We start from the raw sequence: 19,412 nt of genomic DNA on the forward strand, positions 1-19,412 counted from the left end.
TTTTAACTGGAGTCAGCCAGCCTTCCAAAAGAAAACTCGTCGAACTGGAAGAAAATCCACCAGGACCAGTGGCAACCAGAAGTTTTTGTGAAAAGTGGCGAACTGGAGATGGCGGAGTCGTGAGACAATGGCTACATTATGATGGCCACGTAGCGTTGCTGCCTTTCACAGACAACTGTCCCTCGGCATTCTTCAAATATCCAAAAAATGCCCATACTTCCGACTTTGTCTTCTTTGAGGGATAATAAATGTCCCGAGTGCCGTCTCCTCTGGCCATCATTTCAGCTTTAGCTTAAAGAAAGTTTTGGTCGTAAACAACAAAGTGCGCATGTGCCGCCGGCAACTTCCAGCAGATGATACGGTGGCTGGTAAGGGTCACCGCGCCTACACCGCAGCCACGGTAATCCACCAAGAATTTTTTTTAAAAAACAAGACGGTTATTATTATTGTCTACTTCTTTACCGGGGTTTACCGCTACACCGGTTACCGTGACAACCCTGCACCCAAATGAGGCTGTAATGCTTTGGCACAAAGACGGTGTCAGAAGCAGGAGGCCAGACTTCATGGACAGAGAAAACAAGGAGTCTGACTAGATTTCAATGAAAGAGTTCATAAAAACATCTCTAAAAATAAATAAATAAATAGTAAAAATGACAAAAGAGTTGTTTTCCTTATTAATTGATGTTTTAATTATTTTGTCACTCTGTTTGGAATCAACATAATATAGAATTCCATGCTTTAGGTAGATCTAAATCATTTAGAATTTTGGCCTGTAAAAAATATGCTTGGCCGGTAGATTGTCATCATCTACCGGCCAACTTGGCCGGTGAGTAAAAAATTTAATTTCGGACCCTGTCTCTAACCTTACAGACAGTCATTTTAAATTTAGTGAGCAGAAACATAAAAAAGGAAAACACATCCATTGTCTTTGTGCTTATTGACTACACATGCTTTTATCCCCTCTGCAGATTCTTCGTGACTCCGCAAATTTTCACACCAGGTGGTGACGATACAGAATTTACTTAAGGCTCAGTACATGACGTTTTGATGCATGAACAACTGCCTAATTGCAGCATCAGAGCACATAAAGAAGCACAAGTCGTTACCCGTTCTATCAATTCTGATGATTTCTGCAGAACTGAGTGACACAATAAATCACACCCAGGCTGAAAATGTGATTTAAATGCATTTAAAGCAAAATCCCCAAATGGTAACTCAACCCAATCTGGCTCTTGTTTATTTATTTATTTATTTTTTTTACTTTTAGGACTTCCATAAAGAAGCTTTGTCAACAGTAAAAAATAAGCATTAACTGAATGCTTATCTGTGCCACAAATGAACCACAGGTCTCTGAGGCGGTGGAGCTTATGCTCTTATCAGCCAAAGCAGCCAACGAGACCACTCCGTCAAGCGAGCTACTCCTCAAACATGAGGCGATAGCTTTGTTTGCCAGGAGTAGAGGCTAAACACTCGGCCCCTTTTCTGCTAATCTGAACAAGTTCAACACTGAAAATACATCACTGGGCCTTAATTGTGCGTTATTTAATTAAAGGAGCAGACTTGATGTGAGAGGAGTGTATACAAAGTATGATTAATACATCTTTGGGGATGTATCATTATTGCACCTTAGTCTCTGCTGTTATCATCACATGGCATATTAGAATAGATTGCACACAAGCCCTCATCCATTAATGTTAAGTGATAGAAACTGATGGTTACTCTCTAAAGTCACAAAAAAAAAAGAAATCTAATTTATTTCTAAGATCTGAAACAGCTTTATAGTAAATGGATAAGTCTGATAATTAAAGTCCAAAAGGTTAATCTCGCATTAAGTGCTGATCTGACAGAGAATACGGTTCTAGTCAGTGACATTTGAAACAGGCTCATTCGTTTTTTTCTTCTAAATTCTTGCGAACAATCCAAAATTGAGAGAATTTATATTTGTCCTTTTCAAATCTGAGGAGGAACGGTTTGTTTCAGAACAAGTCACGTCAGAAATGAGGTCTGTTCATTCTGGGTGACATTTAACACATGGCGATAATAATAATAATAAAAATATAAATCACCAAAAGACATTTTAATTATGTCGCTTGTTAACACCCCCTTCTCTAGCTGAGCTAACTCCATTTTTGTGTATTACTTTGGGCGGGATTATGGTCCTTGTTTATGGGTCCACATTAAACTTTCTAAATCTGGAGGCTGCAATTTGCCTCTTATTGATTACCTGTTTTGACAGTTTGCCACCCTAATGAAAACGGGCTCCGGGCTTGTAAATTATAGGTGCTGATAGGGCTGTGGTTGTCAAGGCCACGAGTCCAAGACAGGGTTGCTGTGGTGTCTGTGATCTCCTCTACTATCACCACTCCAGGGGGTCCAGGAGGACCTGTTGGGGGGAATAATCAGAAGACATGGATCAAACTTAAAAACCAAGTTCACTCATTTTTTCAGCACATTTTCAGTGGTCTCTAAATGAATGCCTTGAGTCGAACTCTGTAGGGAAAAATCTCTGCTGCTCCTGTTTCAGGAAATGGAAGTGAACCGGAGCAGAAGGCGACAGGATTATGAGTCTTATTTCCTGAGATTCGAATATATGGCTAACATCAACACAACTTTTAACACTGACTCTGTTTGGTGTGCAATGTTGATATTTTATCTCCACAAAGAGCACAAGCCTGAAGGAGGTCTGCTGTGCTGTGGAGTTGCTGCTAACAGTTAGCTTTTACTAGCTAAGATGTGCTCTGCTCTCTCCTGGAGGCTAAATCAACATGTTGTGAATCAAGATGGGTGAATCCATGAATGCTAATTTTCAGTGTGACTTAAATCTGAGTGGCTTTTCTGATTCCAGCGTTTCCCCATCCATGTTTTATCAGCGGCTAATGCAGAAAATGGGTGTAGAAGAATATTTTCATGTTTAGCCTGCATGTTAAACATGGCATATCAAAAAATGACAAAAAAAGGTTCTAGGTGAACATTGGAGAGGCAAAAGCTTCCAAAACGTCCGGTCAGGAAAATGTTTTAGAACCTGCTGGTTTCATGCAGCGTTCAAGAAAGAAGGTGAAGGTGTTTTAAGAGACAGTTATACAAGAAAGAAAAAAAATGCATGATGGGCCTTCCTGTTTCTCAGTACAGCTGAACATATGTTTGCTTCAGTCCTCTGAGGTAAATGCAATCTGTAAGTGCAGCGAACATCGAAGGACTTCAGGGTGAACAGATGTGACAGAGAAGCTGGCAGGTGACACCCTCGGTAAAAAACTCACCGTTCCCCTAACTGGTTCCTATAAGAAAGCTGCAGAGAAAGTCGTGTTGGCAATTTATGATGCAGACAAAGTGTAAACAGTTGTAGCATGCATCCAGCTGAAGTGCTAAAAAGGGAGTTTTTGAGAGCAGTTTTGGAACTGCATCACTTACTTGGTGACAATCTTAGCATTTTAGCTTGTTAGCCTAAACTAATATTGTGCTGTGATTTTCCAGTTTTAAACAAAAACTAAACTAGACTGAGATGTTTGAATATTTAATGATGCCTATTTTGGACTATGATCCAAAATGGGCACTGTTTGTTTCACTTACACATTTCTTAAACAACCACTAGGTGGTGAAAATGTGCAGAATTTATTTGTTTATTTAGTGCCAAGTAGTTTCCTGAGTTCCACAGAGGTTTCGCATGCCACAGGAACAACTTAATACCGCATTTCTAATGTTTTACTGTAGGTGTTTTTTTTCAAGATGACAATAAATGTCAGTCCTTATGAGGTATATCCTGTCCCCTTTTGTATATGTAGAGATGCACACATACCTCTTTCAGAATTTTCCTTTTTTTTCCCATCTCCTGTGGATTTTAGACTTCCTTTAGAAAATGCCGTTTTCTCTGGCTGTTGTGTTTGTTTTCCTTTTTAATGGAGTCTATTTCTGAGCCTGCTTGTTGAAAGGAAAAATAAAGCACAATCTCTTTAATCTTGGTTCACTCTGAGATTTCAGCAGCAAACCTGCAGTAACAAGCAAATACTTTAGGCCGAAGGGTTGAATAAAGATAAGTTAAATAAGTACGCCAGAATTTTAGTATCATTTTCTCCATGGAATTTGTCCACACAAGAAAAAAACAATTAGCCATGCTTATTCTTTATTTCCCACACTTGGGTTAATGTGGTGTAATGTAAAATGTCTAAATATTTATTGTTAAGTAGTTATCTTTTAATATTAACTCACTTCCTTCCATTGATGACTAAAGTCGTCGACTGCATTTTTCAACAGGGCGAGTGTGGGAATGAGGCCCCGCACAGTGAGAATAAACATTACGTCTAAAGCTGATCCTCATCTGTGTGTGTCCCACATCATGTGATCAGGAAGCAGAAAACCCAAGTATTGGGAGGCGCCAACCAGAAAAGCTTCTGCTGCTCACACGTCGACAACGGACTGTGAAAGTCATGAGAAGCAGGTCAGATATTATTGGAAACCTTTAATTCTTTTCACTATATATATGCTTCCAATTGGTAAAATCATTAGACAGCATGGGATAAACGTCCACTGCTATGCTGACGATACTCAGTTATATCTATCCATTAACTTGATTAACCTAATCGGTTAGTTAGATTACAGGCTTGTCTTAAAGACATAAAAAAAATTGGATCACTCAAAACTCTCTGCTTTTAAATCAAGACAAGAATGAAGTTCTCATCTTTGGACCTGAAATTCAGAAAAGGAAATTGCTTAGTCAATCACCTGACCTGAATGGCATTAAATTAGTCTCTGAGAACAAAGTAAGGAACCTTGGTGTTATCTTTGACCAGGACATGTCATTTAAATCCCACGTTAAACAGGTCTGTAGGATTTCCTTTTTCCACCTTTGGAATATTGCTAAGATTAGAAGCATCCTTTCCAGGAGTGATGCTGAAAAACTAGTTCATGCATTTACTACATCAAGACTGGATTACTGTAATTCATTACTCTCAGAAAGTCCACAGAATGTAGTTAAAAGTCTTCAGCTTGTCCAAAAACGCTGCTGCTAGAGTTCTGATGAGAAATAAAAAGAGAGATCATATCTGTCCTGTCTTAGCTTCCCTAAATTTGTTGCCTGTTAAATTCAGAATAGATTTTTAGATCCTCCTTCTCACATGTAAAGCTCTTCATAATCAAGCTCCATCATACATCAGTGACGTGATTGTTCCATACGTTCCTAACCAAGCACTTTGTTCTCAGACTGCAGGTTTACTGGTGGTTCCTAAAATATCTAAAAATAGGACGGGAGGCAGATCTTTTAGCTATCAGGCTCCTCTCCTGTGGAACCAGCTCCCAGCTTTAGTCCGTGAGGCAGACACCTTGTCTACTTTTAAAACTAGGCTTAAACATTTTTATTTGATAGGGCCTATGGTTAAAATCTGATGTTAGCTCTGATCTGGACAAGAAGAAGAAGGAGAAGGAGAAGAAGAAATCATTTCTATGGCACCTCTCAAGATAAAAACCACGAGGCACTTCACAAAAACAAAAAATGTAAAAATATAAAAATTATTTAGAAAATGGTTAAAAATATACTTAAAATGAGCAAAAACAGACTATTGTGATTTAAAAAATGTTAAGGAAGAGAGTGAATAGGAAAGAGGGAAATCAGTGGATCCTGAGGAAGGTGGAATAGGTGGGGAGAGCAGAATAAAGAGAGAGTGGTGAAGAAGTTCATGCAAAAACCAGCTTGAACAGGTGAGTTTTCAGCTGCTTGATTAAGGAGACCACTGAGTCCACTGATCTCAGGCTCAGTGGGAGAGAGCTCCAGAGTCTGGGGGCCACAGCAGCAAATGATCTGTCACCTTTGGTCTTTAGCCTGGTGTGCTGCACAACCAGTAGGCTTTGATCACTGAACCTCAGGGACCTGCTGGGTGTGTAGGCACTGAGAAGATCACCAATGCGTGGTGGTGCTTGTCCATGTAAGGCCCTAAAGACCAGAATCAGGATCTTGAAATGAACCCTGACGTTGATTGGCAGCCAGTGAAGCTGGAGGAGAAGCGGGGTGATGTGGGTGTGTTTGGAGGACTTGGTCAGAAGCCGAGCACAGGCGTTCAGAACCACCTGTAGATGGTTCACAGAGGTTTTGCTCAGACACGTGAAAAGAGAGTTACAGTAATCTAAGAGTGAGGAGATGAAGGTGTGGATAACTGTCTCAAGTTCAGAGCGAGACAGAATGGGACTCAGCTTAGCAATGTTCCTGAGATGGAAGAAGGAAGAGCGAACAAGAGAACTGACATTTGAATCCAGGGTGTCAGCTGGGTCAAAGGTCACGCCAAGATTCCTAATGGAAGGTTTAGTGTGAGAAGCAAGCTGACCAAGAGAGTCTCTGACTTTGGGAACCAGCATGTCTGGGGCACAGATGAGGATCTCAGTCTTATCTTCATTCAGCTGTAGAAAGCTCCCAGCCATCAAGGTTTTGAGAGGGTATAAGCAGGTGTGTTAACAGCTGCAGCTTAGACATTTCATGGGGCTTAAAGGAGATGTACAGTTGGATGTCATCTGCATAAAGATGGTAGGAGATTCCTTTGAAGGAGCTCAGGATGTGCTGAAAAGGAAGCAGATAGAGGAGGAAGAGCAGAGGCCCCAACACAGAACCTTGTGGGACACCATGGGTAAGGGAGGTGGTGGAGGACCAAAACTTGGAGATGGCCACAAGTGGGGGAGTAGAGGGAGGTGGAGTGTACAGTCGGTAAAGACGACTCTCCCTTGCCTGGTCGCCAACATGCCTCCATCTAAATCCTCTGATTTTATTGAACTGTTTCTCTCTTTGTTTTTTCTTGTTTGGGTTTTATTATTGTTTTATTGTATTTTATTACGTGTTTTGTGTAAAGTGACCTTGGGTGTCCTGAAAGGCGCTTTGAAATAAAATGTATTATTATTATTATTATTATAAAAGGCTAGGTTATCCAGAGTTATCTCTGTAGTTATGCTGCTATAGGCTTAGACTGCTGGAGGATACACTGACCACTTTCCACACTCTACTACTTTGTTCTACAATCTGCTCTTTAACTGTATTATTTCCTGCTATTTCAGCTTTTAACTTTATTTTTTTCTCTAAGGGTTTTTCTCCCCAGAAGAAGCTACAATGATGTTCCGCTGAGCTGTGGTGGCCTCATGGAGGGGGCCATTGGCTTGAACACTGTTGCTAACCACTTAAACATTCTCCCTCTCCTGATAATAACATTTTACTTTCTTGACATTTGATGTGCTACTACTAGTTTACCCATTTAATTATAGACTCACTAGGATAAATACAATAAAGTTTATCTCTCACCAAATAGAATATTTACTAAGAAATCACAATGTAACCATAGAAACATTACTTGGCACATATGCTGTGTGTGTGCATGTGCATGTGTGTGTGTGTGTGCGTGTGCTCTGTCTTCTCGATCCCCAGTGAGTCGTGGCAGATGGCTGCTTATACTGAGCCAGGATCCTCTGGCGGTTTCTTCCTGTTTAAAGGGAGTTTTCCTCTCCACTGTCGCTAAATGCTTGCTTAGTATGAGGATTGCTGTAAAAACTCTGACCCCAGTCAGTGACTTGATGCAATTTGCTGTGTTCCTTATATAGGAAACTTTTTTCTGATTGGCTTAATGAACTGACCTCTATTGGAATGTTTACTAAGTGAAGTGCCTTGAGACGACTCATCATGATTTGGCGCTATAGAAATAAACTTGAATGGAATTGAATACAATTATAGTTTTAAATTGTTTTTTCGTGCAGTTAAAAAAAATTGCTTAATTGAACAAATTCAAGAACAAAAACTGTTATTTGTTACAGCAGAAGTAAGAACTGATGCCAATATTTTACAAATTTTACTGACCTACTTGTACAATCTCTGGTTTTTCATCGTTCATTCAAAAGTAATTGTGTATGAGGAGGCCGTGTTGATTATGCTTGCGGGGCGTGAGTGTGTGTATCTGATATCTGACGAGTGTGCCTAACAGCACACATGCACTTAAAGAGAACGAGCCTACCTCGCACAAGAAGTTCAGCCTCTGTGAGCACAGTGTCAGCGCTGGTCTGAGCTCTGCAGCCGTACTTCCCAGCATGCTTCAACAAAATGCTTCTAATCATCAGGTCCACTGTCGAGACCTGCTGCAGTTGGGAAAGGGAAAGCACAGAGAAAAAAGAAGTAAGGCATCAAATGAGTGTGACACAAGAAGTGTGATTCCATTACAACTTGTAAAGGCTCATGCGGCTTGAGAAATTCCTGTTTAATTCAGGTGCTTGCCTGGTGTTACATTCTTCAGCTACTGGTATTTTCTCGCTGCTGAAATGAGAAAGGCCTCCGGCAAGACTGGGAATAATCCAAGGTCTACAGGCAGCTGTTTAGCACGAAACCTGATTAAAATTACAAACCATGCTTCAGCCTGGCCGCTGTTTGCCTGTGAAGGATTGTCACTGCAAATACTTCCTCTCTGGACCTCAGCAAAGACGTCAGTTTGCTTGATAAAGAAGCAACTACATAAACATTAGCATTTAACCTCCTTAATAAGGTTTGTCATTTTTTAGGTTTTTGTGGTCAGAAGTAAATCTAATCTGTTGATTTTTAATTAAAATAATTTACAATTACAGTCAAAAAGCAAGAGAGGATAAGAGTTCTCAAAGAATTCTGCAGAACAAACAGAAAATAAAAACTCATGATATAAATGAAAAGGAAGTGTTGAAAAAACTTTTGAGGATGTAAAATAATTTGCCTTTTGAGGTAAAATTCTTCTTGGGATTCTATCTTAACTCAAGAGAATGAGCTTATCTTTGATTGCTGAGATTTAAAGATTTCATCTCGTCATACATCCAAGAGTATTTTTTTGCAGCACAGATACTCGAAACAATCATTTATGGTTATTCTAACACAGATTTATTAGATTTAAGTAAATATCAGTTTTCACTTTACTTTTTCAAACAGATGACTAAAATTTGGACTATGATGTGGATTTATTTGTAATATTTCTTGTTTGACAAGCTTCTGTGGAGTCTTGTTTCCCAGGGTTTGGATTAACACATGAATAGTCATGTTGTCACTGTAACATTTGGATCATGCAACAAATGCATGAGCAGTTACATGACGTTTTCTGAAACTTTATTTAGTCCAAACGTTGAATTTGGACTAAATAAAGTGTAGTTCAAATTTCCAAATGAAATGAATACTTCAGCATTTTTTCAATGTGTGAAAGCTCTGCCAGATTTATGTCCAGAAGGCGCAATCATTCAGGGTTAGAAGAACCTCTGATTTGCTATCCGCATGCATTCCCCCGCGTTGTTTTATTCATCTTGACTGTTAAAGTAGCTCTGATTGGTGTTGTTATGGCTCGTTCCATACCTCCTGATTACTGTTTCCACTGATTTGCACTTGTTCAGATTTTTATAGAGTCTGACTTGAACTTAGGCGGAGGAATGACGATGGCATGCAAACCTGCAAGCCAGTGCCGTGTCCAGGCCTTTTAAAGTGGGTTGGCCCAGGTGGGGCACTTGTTTATGCATGGGTGGCCCATTGTGATCTTTTTTAATTATTTATTTATTCTCTTTGTGATTTTCGTGACAGCGTCATTGTGCATTGACCAATTTCTTCTTCTCCTTCTATTGGACAGCAGTAGCTCGAGAGGTAGAGCGGGTTGTCCAGTAATCAGAAGGTTGCAAGTTCGACGGGGGACGTGGGACGGCGATCCTAAATACAATTTATGTCAATGTGAAAAAATAATACAGAGCTTTTCTGTGTGTGGCAAGGTGGAGAAACGAGGGCCTGGGCGGGATTCGACCCCTAGAATCAGTCAGCCAAAAGGGCATCCCTGTGAACAAGTAGTGAGGGTGCATGATCAATCGGGAAACAGTGACAGGACGCTCACCCTGTCACATTACGCCTGAGGCTGGAACCAATGTTAAAGGTACATTCTGCCACCTACTGTTTTAGCGTCAGTCATTTTGATGGCACGTGCTACCCCAGGCCACCCCAACATTTTCAAACGGTTACACCTTTTAGATAAAAAGGTTAACATCCAATTATGCCCTACTTTATTTTACTTTGAGCAACATTTTCCTTTCCTTCAAAGCCACAATCAAGTGATGATTATCAGTTTTGTGATTTTCTGTTTTCAGGAGAAAAATAAGGTGTATGTTAGAACATTTAGCACCGTGAAATAAAAGTTTTGTTCTTTTCATAAAAGCTGAATCATACATTCTGATCACATTTAGTACACGAGTCGGTCTTGTGTCACAACTCTTAGGATGCTTACATTTAAACAGAACAATTAGACTGATCAACTAGACAACAAAAATGTTATTAAAGAAAACAAAAATATTAAAACACAAGCTGACCCATTCAACAAGATAAAAAGCCAAAAAAATCAAACTGTTTAAACTTAACAGATATGTGCATGGTTAAACATGCACAAATGCTGACAAAGACTATAAAGCGAATAGGTTGTGCTCTTACTCTTGATCTTACTGTTTGGATGTATTCGAAGTGGCTGCCATCCTGCTGGAAGTCGATGGGTTTCTGGTTGAAGAACCACTGAAAAGCCACGTCCAGTGACGTGTCATGAGTCGCCTTGCAGCTCAGCACCACGCTCTCCCCCACGGTGACCTCCACTCTGCTCGGACTCAGCACCACACGCATGGCCTCTGGAAGCACAAAACTGCTGCACTGTCACCTCAGGCTTACCCAAAGTGAGCGTCAAGCAGCTTCCTGTAATTGCACCGTCAGGGCCAGAGCAGCGTTCAGGAACTTGGGCTAAAAACTTTGGCAAAAGGACTCTGATCCGGTCAGTGTTCCAGTGCATCCGCGCGCGAGACCGTTGCACTGTTAAAGTCTGCCCTTGTAATGTGATTCTTGAATGTGAAAATGCCTTCTTCACGGCTGATCAGGCATAATAAATTTCCTGGCACCCAATGAATGGTGGGGGGGGGGGGGGGGGGGGGGGGGTAAAATGACATTGGGGACTGTTTACTGGAGGCTGACTTGTGCTAATTTGGCAGAAAATAAAGGCCTCCAGGGCATCACTTACCTTTTACCCACAGTATGGCAGTCATCTCTGCTGAGCCCAACTGATTCTCCGCCCGGCACACATAGTTCCCTTCATCCGCTCGGCTGGAGTTAACAATTTTCAAAGTGTTGTTCCGTAACAGCGTAATCCTGTAAGAAAGGACACAAAAATCAATGCTAGTATGAGAATGAAGTTCACATACCAGCAGCTGCACATACAAGTTTAGGCATTAGGTCATGTGTTTGCTCGTGGAGAGCAATTTTTAGTTCCTACCTTGATGCTTTCTTTCAATCATCATTTTTGCAAACGTGTTCAGATGTAAATTGTTAAATCACTCCTAAAATGAATGAATCTTTCTTGTTTGGCACAAAGATTTCTTGTTCATTCAACTTAATTGACGGAATTAGGGAAGGTGTGCGTTAAATAGAATTTGCAATTCAAATGTGAACAAAATCACTTAGTTTTTTTTAATTAAACTGCCGATTTTCACTTAAAGTGTTTCTCGCTGTGAGTTCTTTCATCATTTTAACCCTCTGGAGGCAGGCATTGCAGATTTGCAACAGTTTAAACCTACCTACCCAGTTACTCCACATACGTATTTCATGAGCATTTTTTAACTCAGAAGTACCCCTGAAGGACTTAGTTGTTCGTCCTTTCATCAAAACATATTTTGAGCCTGAGAGGGTTAAGTTTCACATGCAAAATAATCCATAAAGTTGCCAAATGACTCAGAAATCCAAGTCTGATCTATACATGTCTGCAAACAGTGTTTCTGCTGTCTGTTGAGCTGTCTTTTACCTGCCAGGTGAAAGAAAAAAAATTTAATTTCATGCCTTTTTATTTTTTTTTATCAGTTTAAATGCAGAATATGACAGAAGACAACTGGCACACCAGGCCAAAGTGGGGGACAATATTGCTGTGTGAGCTGCCATTTTGGATGATAGTTTGAGCACAAATTGGGTCTTATAACACCTAACTTATCCCAGCCCTCCTAAATACACTTTGCAGACATCCAATTTACCAAACCATTGTGCACAGGGATCATGTCAGCTTCCAGCAGGCCAACATTGTTAAGAAATGATTTGCTGTGTGCGAAATGATATCAGTGGAGTGTTTTCTACCATTCCCTGAATCTTGTGGAACTGTTATTTTCAGTATGGAGGTGGGAAAGTAAACAACCATCAGCCACAAGAACAGACACTTCCATCAGACGTCCTGGATGTTGCTTGTGAAGACATCACAGATAATTACTGGAAGGGCCGGCTGTGCCTACAAAATAAGGTTTTTTCCCCCTTGAGGCATCCAAAAGGAAAACACCAGATGTTTTCATTAAAAAAAAACAAATAAAAAAAATGGCCAAAAAAGCAACAGGATGTCCAACAAGCACGCTGTGGAAGGGGGACATTTTCCTGTTTTCCTCACACACACACACACACACACACACACACACACACACACACACACACACACACACACACACACACATAAATAAATAAATAAATAAATAAATAAATAAAAACCCACAAAAAATGAGTTTTATTTAATTTTTTTTCCAAACATGTCTTCTTGTGCAATTTTCCCCTTCAATGCACATGACTTAACATGGATCAAATGGAAATTTTCAGTTTCTGCATTGCTTCACAAATGCGTAACCCTTTTTCTGCGTGCAACAGTTTTACGCTGAACGAACCGTTCCTCGTGTGTTTTTACCGAAAACGGCTGAGAGTGACAAACAAAAAGAATTCAATGGAGGGTTAAAAATTGATTTTGTTCAACAGAATGCTGAACAAGGGGCTGCTTTAGTAAATAAATAAATAAAAATAAGACGTGACCAGTGCAGAATTGGAATAAATTATACAATCTAACATAGTTTTAAGTGGAAAATAATCATTTGGCTGACATGTAAAAGGCTTCTGATGTCCTACATATGCATTGTGTGCAATGCACTCACATTTTAGAGAGTCTGTAATGGATTTGATGATACCATTAAATAGCTTCAGTGTGGACAAAAGTAAACGGATGCTTTCAAAGAAACAGTAAGGAGCAGCGGCTAAAGAAAAGTGTCACAGAGGTTTGCAGAACACAGCAACAAGCACTCCTTGTGTTTCTGTGTACAAAGTCCAAAGCTCCACCGTATCTGATCTTAAGCCTTTCAAAGATCACAATAGGCTGCGATTTGAATAATTACAGTATAATTTAAAATTCATCAAAGGAAATTTCCAGTACAACATTTGAGGAGAACAGTACACAATGGGAAATAAAATAGTTGTTAGGATTCTTTGTTCCTCTGCATCAGAATTTGCATAAATCTAAATAAACAGAGCTTTCATCTTGCACGGCACTCATAAATCTACCTGACGAAGCCTAAATGTTGCCGCATTCAATGAATTTAAAGGAAAAGAAAATCTGTCAAAGTCTGATGTGCGTATCACCAGGCAGTTCTCCAAGGAACGCAAGTGTAACAGAGAAGAAAAACAAACTCGCAAACACCACTCCTGCATTCTTAAGTAGTCCCTTATCCAGCTGAAGGACACAACCAACACTAATATTTAGCTCTGAGTTGTACCAGCTGGGGAATTGAGTGCTTGACACATGATGGTACCAATCAAAGTTTAACCAACAAACCTGCAGAAGTGTGAGCAACTGGGTATAGATGAAGAACTGAGTTAAAATAACATACTCAAAACAACTTCGTTTCTGAACAAGAGAATCAGATTTTAATTGTTCATCAAGCATCAACACACTTGGATTCAGTCAGCCTTGGTTTCATTAGCTTTGGCTCATCACAATGAATGTATAGCATGATTTAATTCATATTGCTGTTTCATCTGCAGCCACTCTCTCATGTGGGCGTTCCCCAAGGGTCTATTTTGGGTCCTATTCACTTCCTTTACCTTTGGAGTCCATGTACAGGTAACTAATATGCAGAGATGTGACCAAGTCCCTGCTTTGCAAATCACAAGTAAGTCACAAGTCTTTCCAGTCAAGTCTCGAGTCAAGTCCAAGTCAAAGACAACCAAATCCAAGTCGAGTCCAAAGTCAATGATGTGGAGGTCCAAGTCAAGTCCAAGTTCTTAACTTTGAATTTTCATGTCATAATCAAGTCATCTGTCCAACTTCAATTTAATAACAATGATAATGTAAATAAATTCCAGAATTAAAGCTTCTTAAAGCTTCATTTATTTGCTCAAACAAGCAGAAAGTGCAACTGAAACTGATTGTAAACAAAGTGTTGCTACATTTAGCAGTAAATCAAACCCAGAACAAAGAATATGCTCAAATCATCTTCAAGTCAACAAATGCAAGTCAATTCAAGTCACAAGTCACTGGCATTCAATTCAGCCAATTCACAAGTCTTAATAAGTTTTATCAAGTCAAGTCAGAAGTCATTAAAATAATGACTCAAGTATGACTTGAGTTCAAGTCATGTGACTCGAGTCCACACCTCTACTAATATTGTCTGTTTCTATGCTAATGTTCTGTCAGCCTTTTGAGTTAGTAATCTATTGCAATGTCAAAGTTAAATATGAACATGGATGAATGTAGGATTAAAGTTTTTAGAACAGTCTAAACTCCTAAGTTCATTCGGTACTCTTAGTCCTTTGATTCCATGAAAGTGTCATGAGAATCTGGGTGTGATTTCTGAAGATTAATCCTAAAATGAAGCCAGATCATCTTCATTTCATTTATCCATCCATTTAGGTCTACTTATTCGAAGTTGCATGACGTAGGCAGCAATCTAAGCAGACAGGCCCAGACTTTCATCTCCCCAGCCACTTGGGACAGCTCCTCTGGGGGAATCCCAAGGCATTCCAACCAGTCACATTGATTTATTTTTGAGTCTTTTTTTTTTTACTTCCATAGGGCTATTACAGTCGGTACTAATGATGCATGCTCTTGTATAGCACATTTCAGAGTCAGAGGATTCCAAAGCACTTTACACTACAGTGAATATTTCATCCAGGAACACACACATTCACACACTGGTGAAGCCACACCTGCCCTGGGGCACATCGACAGAGGTACCGCCAGTCCCTTTGAACACCACTAGCATGCAAGAACTCTAAAGATTTTCCCAAATCTTTGCTTAAATTTCATCATATGCATTTATTTTTAAAAGTGACGCATAGACACATTTAACATTTACATTTAACAGGTTCACAGAGCTCAGAATATGTAATTTTGACCTTTCTTTCGTCACGATTGAACACTGCGCTCTAAGAAGGGGGAAAGGGAAACCTAGGGCCACAGTGTGCTGAGCTATAGCGTCAGATTGAAATCAAACCACAACCATTTCGGTTTAACGGCAACTGAGGCGGCTGCACAGATTCAGTTTAATCAAGAAATCAATTTCATTCAACATCAAACAGTGCAAATAATAAGGGGTGTGAGACTTTTTTGATTTAATTCATTGTTATTATTGTTACATTATTGTTTGGCATTTATGCATCGAGTATTGAGCTCCTTTATCACCGGCAAGGTGATTGAAAATGGCAACGAGAGACTTGTGAGGGTGTGACAAAATCTACCTACACGTAGACAGTTCGGCAGCCATCCACAGCCAGGAGACATTTTTTAAATTAGGGAGGAAATTCACATCCGACAAGGACGCTGAGGCAGAAAGGACAAGATAGGGACTGCTGGGTATACAGAATATGCAAATCAATTCAACCTTAGGAGAACTGGAGGAAACAGTCAAATATCACAGAAAACCTTTACTTCGTGACAGACTTTTCAGGTGAAATCAAACAGACTGCATAGTAATAATCACTTGTATGCAAAATCAGTAATCTTTAAGTAATTCCATAAAAAAGGGACAATTTTATGAAATAAAAAAAAGTTCAGTTGCCGTTTCATATGAAGATGTTTCTTTTAAATGAGTCTGCCACATACTCACAAACTAATGGGATTAATACCTTCTATTTAAGAGACAAAAGCCCTGAACATTACTGGAAATCCATGGTAATTACAAACCTTCATTAAGTCAGCACAGCTGTCAATGCCAGATAAACGTGAGGCAGCTTCGATTCCCCTTCTTGTTCCTTCAAGAATACGTCTCTCCATCCATAGACTCTTTACTATAGATAATGGCAGAAAATCCTTGCAGAAGTCACCCTGACCAAGACCTTAAAATGCACGACTCTTCTTCTTTGTTTCAGTCATTTCAGATTACTATCACCCTTTCACAAGGTTGATCTCCATTTAAACGCCAACTCTCCTAAACATGGTGTCAACCAGTTCATTACCTCACTAAGGTTCCCAGAAGTTGCGAAGGACAGCCTATTAAGCGGTGTCAAATCCTAACAGGATTTTACTTTCAGATAATAAAAGCGCTTTAGCACTTTATATGGCATCCCAAGTTTTTATGTCTTGACTGAGATTATGGAGAAAATGAACAGCAAATCTGTGATTTAGCCACTTAAACGGGAAAGATGGAGAGCTCTGTGGCGAGAAATGAACTGATTGTTTTGTCAATATGTGTTGTTGGTGTTTTCAGGCTCTTTTAAAGAAACACTTAATCTAAATTCAGCACTAAAAGAGCATCACAGAAGGTCACAAAAAGAATGAAGCTCTCTGCAATGTGTGCTGAAAGATCTTAAAAAGTACACTTTCAAATCCAACGAATATCCTGGGACCTCTTCACTATGAACGATGACCGTGCTATGCTCCTCATGGCCTACGGGACCTTGGAGAATGTGGCCAGATCATGGCTGAGTTGAGAAATCTCCTTCAGTGTGGGCAACCGTGCTGCTGCTCTCCGAGTACTCACTACATACAGTTTTTCCTGCATTCTCAAGATGCTGTCCTGTACTGATATCATGCTTTATACATCAGAAGGAAGTCCCCCTGACAACACTAAAATAGACATTGAATCTCCGGTTGTCTTTGAAACTGGCTCTGCCTGCTATTGGACAACAAATAACATACCAACCGTACAGATGTCAATCTGTAATACACTGTCGAAGAAGATGCAAAAACATTTGTGCTTAGCTAGCACAATGCTACCACTTGACAGCAGTTGTATCCTATGAATTAACAAGATTGACTTCAATCTCACCTGGTACCTCCTCAAGCTTATCATGAGACTTCAACGCATTCCCAAGGCAGCAGAGAGATGTAAACTCTCTAGCAGGGACTGCCCCAGGGTCTACTCCCTGGGACAGATGTCCCAAAACCCAGTCTGCCATTACATCATGGAAAAAGATATAAAACATAAAAAAAAAACATAAAACAATACATTGTTTTTCTAAATAAACGTGCTGTGATTGGCCAGCCACAATACAGGTTCCAATGGAGCGTTGCTAGGCCGACTTACAAAGTAAAATCTTTTGACTTCAGTAAATGACGGTCTAGATTCTAGAATACGATTTCGATGCAGACGAGCAGAAAGTTTAGCCTTTCTGTGGAGAAAACTCTGTATGGCTCATACTGGCATAGCACCGGTATGCAAAGAGGAGTAGCGGCAAAGGAGCTGGTAAACATGTGTTATTGCATCTACACTCCACTTATGAGCAATCTTGAATATTCACCTGAAAGCCTCTTCAAGAACCCTGAAGACAATCCAAAATCTGGAATTTTTAATGACAACATCAAAAAAGAACGAGATCCTATAAGGCAGTCACAACCATGAATCACCTTTTAGGGTGATTTTCTGAGTCAAAACTAGACCAAACAGTCCTCCATCCACCTGTTGGAGGCATGGATATTTGTAGCTGCCTGTTTGAAGGAGCCACACACTCTGAAGATCTGATTAGCTGCCCTTGCCACGAGGCTGCTAAGCAGACTGCTAAATCTCGTCTAATAAACAAATGCCCTATTCTCTTGCTCAAACCTCAGGATCCTCAGCAGTAAGTAATAATTTCAGCTGCATCGCTCAGTTTGATTGATGGGCCCTCGCCCTGTTCAACCCCCTCCAGGTGCACTGGAGAGATGATTCTCATAAAAGATAATGCATCAAACTGTATGTGAATTCCAAATGCAATTGCAGTGTCTAAATTGTCAGCATTCTAGAAGAGGAAGCAGGTTAAGTATGAGCCTCCAAAGCTTTGCCAGGACCTATGATGTTTTATTTTAGAAGTGACACTTAATTTCAGAAACGGTAATAAAATTGAGATGTGCTACAACAAGACACAGTCCCTCAAAGGCCTGGGCGAGAATGATAACAGAGGGATTCAAGCCATAAAGCTATAAGAAATAATAAAGATGTAGTGGCAGACAAACTTTTTATTATTATAACCATATTTTAATGGACAGTTAGGTCTGGTTCTGTCCCACTTTTATGCTGCATGATGGAGAAAATTCTGACATGATTTAAGAAAAACTGTAAATTTATTTCAACCGTAAGACCCATGCATAAAAGCATCAACAAATGACTCGTCAAACCATCCAACCTGTTTATACTCTCATTGCATGCTAACGGAACTAATATAAAATAAGTTTTATGTGTTCATTTGAATTTTCCATAAGTTATTCCAGCACGCAGGCTTAAGCATTGATTTTATATACTGTGCAAAAGTAAAAGTTCATTAGACTGTTAACCTGTATTTATTATCCCTGGTTCGACAGAAACACTGCAGGGATACACATCATGCAGCATGATGCTATAAATCCAGCACTTGTGGTTATTAAGCGCTAAAGGTCTGAGCACCGTAACATCTGGAATCATCTGTTAGCCTTTGCGTCAGCCATCATCTGTCTTCCCACAGTCAGTGGTGTGCGCAGGCTTTGCAAAATGGGGTGGCCCAGGTGGGGAACTTGTATAAGAGTGGCACCAGTGGTTATGTTATTACTTATTTATTAGCTTTTTTTGTTTGTTTTAGTTTTTTTTTTATGAGAGGGGGCCCACACCACACAGAATCATTCTTTAAAAAAAGTATTTCAGTGTGTTAGTTTTTTGAGGGGTAGCAGTAATCAGACGGTTGTAGGTTCAATCCCGGCTCCGGACAGAGAATTCTGCTGTTGTGTCCTTGGGCAAGACACTTAACCCACCTTGCCTGCTGGTGGTGGTTGGAGGGACCGGTGGTGCCTGTGCTCGGCAGCCTCGCCTCTGTCATTGCGCCCCAGGGCAGCTGTGGCTACACCATAGCTCATCACCACCAGTGTGTGAATGAGTGTGTGAATGGATGAATGATACACTGTAGTGTAAAGCGCTTTGGAGTTCTTACTCTGAGAGGCGCTATACAAGTGCGGATCATTTATCATCATTTTATCGTTCTAGTGAATTTGAGTTTCACGTTGAGCCATGACCCTTTTTCTTCTTCTTCCTCTTTAAGCTTTTTAGCAAGCTACTTCCTGTTGCATTGCTGCCACCTGCTGTTTTGGGGATTACAACTCCAAGCCTTTTGTGGACAATGTAAAGTAGATTTAAATGGAACTAAGTGGGGTGGCACCTGGGATGGCCAATCAGATTCCAAAGGGGCTAGCCCCTGGACACAC

At 40.1% G+C, this 19,412-nt stretch overlaps 1 protein-coding gene across 3 annotated transcripts in view; it reads right to left on the minus strand.

Moving 5' to 3' along the window:
• Nucleotides 1-19,412, minus strand: part of cntn5 (contactin 5) — a 237,278-nt gene that overhangs the window by 24,784 nt on the left and 193,082 nt on the right. For 2 of the 3 annotated variants that reach the window (XM_070543555.1, XM_070543556.1), the window contains 4 exons: nucleotides 10,998-11,125; nucleotides 10,427-10,614; nucleotides 7,971-8,091; nucleotides 2,225-2,383 (listed from right to left, as the gene is read on the minus strand). In XM_070543555.1, coding sequence (XP_070399656.1) covers nucleotides 2,225-2,383; nucleotides 7,971-8,091; nucleotides 10,427-10,614; nucleotides 10,998-11,125 — 596 coding nt within the window. The remainder of the gene's footprint in view (nucleotides 1-2,224; nucleotides 2,384-7,970; nucleotides 8,092-10,426; nucleotides 10,615-10,997; nucleotides 11,126-19,412) is intronic. The other variant, XM_070543557.1, reaches the window with a different exon arrangement.

The sequence above is a fragment of the Nothobranchius furzeri genome, chromosome 13, assembly GCF_043380555.1.
Source record: "Nothobranchius furzeri strain GRZ-AD chromosome 13, NfurGRZ-RIMD1, whole genome shotgun sequence".
In the NCBI taxonomy this organism is placed as follows: domain Eukaryota; kingdom Metazoa; phylum Chordata; class Actinopteri; order Cyprinodontiformes; family Nothobranchiidae; genus Nothobranchius; species Nothobranchius furzeri.